The following is an 8,788-nucleotide window of genomic DNA, read 5'->3' as shown; positions in this document are numbered from 1 at the left end:
GTTTAAACAACTCTATTAAATACGTTTTTGTTAAACAATAATACCTCTTCCGAGCAATATATATATATATATATATATATAGAAAATCACATTATTTAAATAAGATATAAAACCTACTATAACAATTAATACTTTAATTTTATTCAACATTATAGTAACCAGTAGTACTTTTTAAATAAACAAAATAACTTTAACAACAGTTTGTTTCTTAGGAAGAGCAGTGTAATAACTACACATCAATAAAAATATGAAGTTCAAATAGACGAATGTGAATCCCACACATTTTTTTTAAACAAAAGAAAACATCTTCTTAAAGTTAAGGATATTAAAAATCATTTGAAAGACACAAAAATCGTTTTAGGTACAGTTAAACCAGTAAGTGTTTGGTATTTCCTGAAAATAAATTTTTATTTTAATATATTCTTTTTTTTATAACTAAACTGCTTTGGTTAGGAGAATGATCATCCTTTGATTTTTTTTATGATGCTCTAAAACCAAAGTTCAAAAAATAAGTTATAATTACAATTATAATTCTGGAGTATCTGTAATCAAGTATAGAATAATCACAATTAAAAGTACCAATGAGTTTTAATCAATTGACAAAAATACAATTTTAGAAGTTACAATGTTTCTTTAGCAACTGTTAGAATGTTCATTGTTAGAATATTATCAAAATTGTTACCAACGTTTGGAATGATAACCGTCAAAGTTCCACTATGTATCAAAAATTAACTAATCACTGCTAAAAGTTCCGATGTTTCTTTAACAATTGTAGAAATTATCATTAATAATTGTAACATATATATATATCAAAAATATTTTTATGCAATTTTTCCAGAAAACTAACTGTAGTATGAATTACAGAATTATGTAGCCATCATAATTCTACATTAAAAGTTTCAAATCATTTGATATTTTAGGAGGAAAACCTGTCAATATAGTTCCAATTATATCTGCATTAGTTTATGACCCTTTTCTGGTTGAAAACACTATGATTAGGATCACTACAGTTAAAAGGATTATCCCGATGACAAACAAGATGATCTTCTTCTGCACATGGTCAATTAGAAATCATGTAAAGAAAGAATAACAAGCAGAAATAAATACCAGAAAAATTTCAATAAAAAAAAAACTAAACATAATCTAAAAATGTAGAAAAAAGTAAGTAGAAAACTCAATTAATAAAATAACAAATTATAGAAAAACCTATATATATCTTCTTGTAAACACATGTTAATTGTGACAGTAGTTTTGATTGAATCTTGAAATTAATTTCGTCAACTGTTACTGTGATTTGAGAGTAGCAGTTATTTGGAAAGTTATAGTGTAAAACATAAAATAAAAGCCATATTCAAGTAAGAAAAAAGCTAATTATTTAATGCGACACAGTAAAGAAACAAAATAATACTTGAAACTAAAATGAAGTCTAGAATTAAACAATAAATAGATAAAAAAACGTTAAATGGGTAAGTTCCTGCTATTCAAATAATGAAATCTGGAAGGATAGTAACCAATATATCATAATGTCCTTCTAACAAAAAATTCTTCCTCAGATCAATTTATTTTATTATGTATTTTATTAACAGTTAATATATTTTCAGGTATTAACTGATTTGAGTTAATACCTTAAGCATTTCTGAAAATATCAGGAATATTCAAAAGTATTCATATATAAAAAAAAGATTTAACAACCACTCTGCAAGTCAGAGAGAATTTTTAGTGGGTTGACACTGATAAAAAGGCTTTCCAGTGCTCTCCTTTTTGAAATTCAAAACACAGATTTGAATCCTTTGTGATATCTGGAACATAAATTGCACATCAGCATGGCCGAATTTGCACTAGTTTCCATACTATGAGGGAGTAAAGCCAATAATCTAATCCAATCTCTCACAGAAAACGTGATATTGGCTGCACATGTTGCGCAACACAAGATCTGGTTGCTCAGCTCTAACTAGACGTTTCCTCTGCAGTTTTCGTGAGTTTTGTCGATTGAAATAGTGGAGAAAGGCTCAACCTGCCGCTGTACTTCTACTATTTTATGCAAGATTAACACAGTCCTGCCAACCCCCCAAAACCCCTCATCTTCATGTCCAAACACCATTAAGATGTGAGATCTTTTTTGGTAGTAAAGTGTAGTTTGTGAGGTTAACTTGAATACTGGAAACCGTAACACTTCCCTGTAGCTCACCCATTTTCCCGAATTCTATCTTATGGACTCGCAGGCTGGGTTTTAAGTGAACTAAATAAATTTGTTTAAATGCTTGCACTAACATTTAAAACTGGAAGTTATGTATAATACCATCAGGTTTGAACTCCCACAGCCTTTACCAAACAACTTAAGGAAAGCTATCACTGTTGCTATTGAGATTTATAAACAACTGAGATATTTCCGTATCACCAGATAATACACGCAAAATTTTAGTAATCTGTAACTTAATTCATAATAATAATACGAATTACTTCAATCGTAAAATGTTTTCTAAAGCTTCATCGTAATAAGAATAAAACTTACAATCGACTACATTTTTATAGTACCAAAAATAGTTTACTAGCTGTTCCAACCACCTTAAAATCAGGAATCAGCCAATGAACAAGCAAGCTCTCTTTTTACTTATTAGGCTCGTCACATTATTGGTCTTTGCTGATACTTTAAACCAATTAGAACATACAAGTTGAACTTTGTTTGAAATTATTTTCAAATCAATCTATTTTGACCAATCCTGTCATCAAAGCTTTATTTGTTCTGCTAAAAGAAAACTGTTAACGCGATTGAAAGAAGATGCTAACCTGAGATGACTCATTAAGAGAATGTGACAATGCCGTTCATTTTAATTGGTATTGGTTTAATATCTTAGCAAGGGCCAATGAGGAACAAGAGCCTCCGTATAAAAGAGAGCTTGCTTATTGACAAGCTGAGGCCTGAGGTTAATGAAGTTAGAAGAGTTAATAAAAACTACTTTTGTTGCCACAAAAATCGAATACAGATTATGTTTGTAATCTGTTCATTGGGAGCAACAGATATCTGAAAACCATAAGATTAAAAACGTAACCAGTCCCTTTCGGTGCACTGATTGTTTGTAATGGCGAATGCTTCTTCTTACATAGGTTCCAAGTTGTTATTTACTTAATATTTCTTGTGTAAATATTAATATTTAATTAATAAATGTCAATGTTGGTATAAATAAAATATGTTAAACTTCTAAAGTACCACACTTAGTTGGATGAGAACAGAAGTTTGAAGCAAAGCTTCTAAAAATACTGTAAAAAATTCCTTCCTTCACCACAACTAAGACAGTTTACTGTTTACTACAGATGGTCTAATAGAATCACAGGATAAAACAGAATACAAGGAGAACACTTGCCCTTCTGGCACGACGCTGATACTCCTGTGCTTCAATTAACTGGGTGCGAGCTCCTTCTACGTGATCTCCACTCTGTTGGACTTGGTATTCAATTCGGTCTACTAAATCACCCTAGATAATAATGTGCGTGTGCAAGTGCAAGAGAAGTTCAAATTTTATACAAAAAAAAATAAAAAAATCGGTATTAAAATACTCCAGTCTAAATAGTACCGATTCAAAGTGATCCCCAAACACTTTGCCTTAATATGTAAAAGAAATTCCATTCAAAGCTGCAACAAAATATGTTAGGGCACTAATTTCAATATTGACAATAAAACTCTTGAATTAGATGTAAAAACATTTTAGGTTTTACGTAAATTGGAAGAAATGAGAGGATTTTTGTTTCGGTAATCCAGACACATGTATTTGTTACATACAATATTCATATTGTATATACGAGATAAATTTAGAACACATTATATTTTGCAACTAAACTAGTTAAATACGAAACTTAAGTCAAATCTTGGAACAGGAGATCAATGTTATTAAAAATTACAACAAAAATGGACAAGTCTTTTGAAACTACGCGTTCTTTTTACGTCAGTCAGTAGTGCGTAATAAACTAACCACGTCAGTTTATTTTATAAAACGCTATTATATAAAATACACATATGTATATATAAATTTAATTTCGAAACTTTTTACTACGATTTTATGCATTCTGCTAAATAAATTTGGATAGGCCAAAACACACTTACGAAACAAGAGCAAGTTTAGGCTAAACGTCATAAGACCGAATGACAGGGATGTCCTCTCCTCCATCTTCTCCTGCACCCACTAAACATGAACTTTAAACTGAGGTTCGTTATCTACACAAGTACTGAGGAATCTTGCTGAAAACAATATAAATATGAACGCTTTTGCTTTAATGTTAATAAATTCATGGCCGCACTAATATTTTCTCGTGATCTAACGTTAACATTCATGTTAAACTTTCAAAATTTCATTTTTTTTAACAAGAGGCATTGGATAAAATTACACTAACAATTAAAATTCTACATGTGAATACTTGAAAATAATGGTAGAGGCATGTGATAAAATTACAATAACCATTAAAATTCTACACGTGAATACTTGAAAGTAATGGACAATTATGTAGAGGCATTTGTTAAGTTCTAAATAAATTGTAAGTTTTTTATTTATTGGCTTTTTCACTAACCACAAGTATTTATTTCGTCTCTCCTTATTTTTTTTTATTCACTTACATAGATGTTATTAGCTTGCAGACGTATGTCATGAATCAGAGATATCCATTTCTTCTTAGGACTAAAACATGTTTACATCATGATACGTTCTGAGCTTAAGTTTCATTCTGTTTTACCAGTTAAGTTTAGACTTAGATAGAAGGCCTTGCATATTTTACTTTAAACTCAGACAAGACTTCCTGTATCTATACAACCACGTATTTTGATGGCTTTTTGCTTTATATTATCGACTAGTTTAAGAACGCCGAGAGCGCTCCTAGCGACTGCTGCAGTAAAAAAAAACGTAGTGAGTCAAGCTAATAAATATAGCATGACGACAGCGTGTTCTTAGTGTTAAGAAAATCAGTGCGAAGTTCTTATTAATTTGTAATTAACGTGAAATTTTCTGATAAAACATTTGATAACATAAAACAAATAGTGTTAAATCTTATCAATAAATTGTTCACGAACATACCTTCACTTTACAAAGGTGCTGTAAAATGGCTGGTGATAACATTAAATGGCACACGTTTTAGAAGAATAAAACAAGAAAATAAAACTTTCATATTACAAACAACATAAAAATATGCTCAGCACATCCCAAAACCTAACGATTTTATAGCACCAATACATGATGATTGACTGGTCAATGCATAAACATGAGGAAACCAACTTATAACTCTGGCTTCATCATATACTTAATATCTTTATTAAATCAATGAGCGGCACTTATGGTTTTTCAATCGTTAATGAAATAATTGATTATACCTCTCATAAGACATTTGTATTAGGCCTAGTATAATAATTATTTCGATATTACTACTGTTATGTATCTGCTTGTTTGTTAATTTCCGATAGAATTTCTTTCCGAGGAACTTCAGCGATACAAGTCCCTTCTTGATTAAACCAGTTTATTCTTTCTCGATACAAACTTTTAGTACACAGTAATTCCACAGTCAGTACGTTTCTCGTCACTTTAAACTTAACAACTTTTATAATATACGCTATAAATTACAGCGATTCGCAATCTCGATAACTTCGCTCTCTACCAGTGCAAAACACACACTAGCTCGAAACAGAATCGTAAATTACCCGAAACTTACCGTGATTACTGTTCGTTTTATCATGCATTTATCATCGTATCCGCTGGCTTTTCTCACCAGGCTTATATACTAACAAAGAGGCTTCGCTAAAATTCGAGGAGTTCCCTGATAATTCGAGAAACTCAGTCACGCATGCGCCAGCAACGTCACGTGACTTCCGCTATCGTAACACTACTAGTGTCTTTTGACAAGCTTAGAAAAGACGTTCGCACCATAACCGGAATGAATTGAATATATTTAATTTTTGTCTACAGTTTCATTTATTTTATAAACAACAGTCTCTTTATTTAACAATAACAGAGATACTTGGTTCAGCTATCTATATCTACGCATTTGGATTTAGAATTTGTCACCTAAAGATATGCAAATATATTATTTATTTTTTGTCCTCACCATTAAAGCCACCTGTAAATAACACATTTTTTTACGTATCCTTCTACGAAATACTTGTCACCTTTACATTTATATTTTTGTTTTTCAAATAATGCATTAGGTTTTTGTGTTTAATAATAATTCGAATCACATAATGGATGTAATATCAGGCGCCTCATGCGGTTCTGTACGGTTAGGAACGGAAGAAGAGGTCTCGTGACCTGACTTAGTTACCACAGTGAACCGTCAATTACTGAATTTGTATACATTTACAGTACGCGTACAAACGGACTAAGGCAGGCCTATCAAGATGGCGGGGAGGCAGGAGGTATTTTCCCGTACCCACTGCCCACAAGGAGGTTTCTGAGAGAGGCAAAAAATGTGTACGAAATGTATCAAATCCGCAGGGCACGTTAAGCCAATATGTGTAACTGTACCTTCAATCACTTATATGTATGTACATGGCATCATTTCAAACACTAAACACTATCCAGGGGCGAGGTGGAGGATCGTTCTTCCTGGGGCCCATGATGCCACTCAGCAGCCCTGGACTCAGCGTCATATGTACTGCGTAAGTATTAATGAAAGTGTACATTGGAAAGTTTTTCCTTAACTATAGTATTATGTCCACCTATTGGTTTTATACTCTTACAAATACTATCGTGCTTATCTCTACCAGGTCAACTTTACACCCTTACAGTATTGTTATGTATATCTCTGCTATATTAGGCTCACACCCTTACAGTATTGTTATGTATATCTCTGCTATATTAGGCTCACACCCTTACAGTATTGTTATGCTTATCTCTGCTATATTGGGCTCACACCCTTACAGTATTGTTATGCTTATCTCTGCTATATTAGGCTTACACCATTACAGTATTGTTATGTATATCTCTGCTATATTAGGCTCACACCCTTACAGTATTGTTATGTATATCTCTGCTATATTAGGCTTACAGTATTGTTATGCTTATCTCTGCTATATTAGGCTTACAGTATTGTTATGCTTATCTCTGCTATATTAGGCTTACAGTATTGTTATGCTTATCTCTGCTATATTAGGCTTACAGTATTGTTAGGCTTATCCCTGCTATATTAGGCTTACAGTATTGTTAGGCTTATCTCTGCTATATTAGGCTTACAGTATTGTTAGGCTTATCTCTGCTATATTTGGCTTACAGTATTGTTAGGCTTATCTCTGCTATATTAGGCTTACAGTATTGTTAGGCTTATCTCTGCTATATTAGGCTTACAGTATTGTTAGGCTTATCTCTGCTATATTAGGCTTACAGTATTGTTAGGCTTATCTCTGCTATATTAGGCTCACACCCTTACAGTATTGTTATGCTTATATCCAGTACATACGTTTCATATGAGCTTAGTACAATGGGTAAAGTACATTTATCACCAGGGAAGCATGTAACTGATCAGTTATATAACGTCAGCACGATGATTCGGTTATAGTGCAAATCAAGTTAGACATGTAGTGTTTACTCGCTCGAGCTGAGAAAAATGTTTAATTTTTCTTTAATTTGATTTGGAATTTCAATTCTTGGTTTCTATAATTTCATACTATTCAGTGTGACTGTAAGTAAAGAATAACACTGACATATCACAATCTTTGTTTCTACAACGTAAAAACTTCTACTGAAAACGTAAATTTCTAACTTATTAGAATGTGGGAGAACAGCCCATAAGTATACCCTTTTAAAGTTTTATGTCAACATGGAGTTTTATTTACCCCCTTTAAAAATCTACAATAAATCTTTTTTTTTAAATCGTTTTTCCGGCTTATTATTTATTATCTAATTACATCTACTACTTCACATTCTCACAGAACTTTTATATAAAAAAACAAAAATCTTAACAGTTTCTTGAAACCTAGAAATCACTTTACATCGTTGGGAATGATAAATATGGAAACGCGAGAAAAAAAAAGAGCATAAAAGGCAGACATTGCGGGACAACAACTAGAGTTGTTACGTGTTAACAGCTTACACCGTGATTGGTTGTAATCCATATCAAAGTCAATGTACAAAGTTTGCAGTAAATCATCGTGCGGAGTCAGTACAAGTTTGGGGCTGCGTCTCAACTAAGATGTCTTTGATCCATAAACAACCAATGGTATCTGACTGCTGACATTGTAATTCATCACGCTACTCCCTCGGGAACACGATTCATCGGGTAGGGATTAGTTTTACAGCAAGACAATCGCAAGCATACAGTGACTGGGGTGAAACAACATTACGACGGTAAAAAAAAAAACTGATTGCACAAAATTCCGAAATGAACAATCCTGAGGCGTATATAAAAAATGAAAATTTTAAAAGGTGACCAAACTTTGACTGAGTTGTGTGGAGTAAATGTGGCCACTTGGATCAATATTCCACAATCTTACTTTGATAAACTGCTTAGTAGCAAGAAATCAAGGTGTATTGTTCTGTGTAAACCAAAGGGCTGAAATTCATAACACTAGTGTATTGTACAACTTTTTAGCCCTTCTTTTGTAACATTAATAAATTCAATATCTAGTTGTCTTAGTTCGTTGCTTGTGTATCACTCACGGGTTTCCATTGCTGCATACATCTATTTTAATATAAGCACTAGGTCCTGCTCAAGTACTAATATTTCCGTTCCGAAGTTCTCCACCTTTATACCTGTTTGTTTGACTGAGTTCTTCACCTTTATACCTGTTTGTTTGACTGAGTTCTTCACCTTTATACCT

At 32.4% G+C, this 8,788-nt stretch overlaps 1 protein-coding gene across 1 annotated transcript in view; it reads right to left on the bottom strand.

The window, feature by feature from the left end:
- Window positions 1–139: 139 nt before the first annotated feature.
- The window catches only part of LOC106475605 (syntaxin-1A-like), a gene marked incomplete at its 5' end in the record, with an annotated part of 20,092 nt that continues 11,443 nt past the window's right edge, over window positions 140–8,788 (bottom strand). The window contains 2 exons of the mRNA XM_022379673.1: window positions 140–1,050; window positions 3,363–3,473. Coding sequence (XP_022235381.1) covers window positions 964–1,050; window positions 3,363–3,473 — 198 coding nt within the window. The remainder of the gene's footprint in view (window positions 1,051–3,362; window positions 3,474–8,788) is intronic.

Source organism: Limulus polyphemus, unplaced genomic scaffold (assembly GCF_000517525.1).
Source record: "Limulus polyphemus unplaced genomic scaffold, Limulus_polyphemus-2.1.2 Scaffold8863, whole genome shotgun sequence".
Lineage (NCBI taxonomy): Eukaryota > Metazoa > Arthropoda > Merostomata > Xiphosura > Limulidae > Limulus > Limulus polyphemus.
This window is presented reverse-complemented; position numbering and strand designations above follow the sequence as displayed.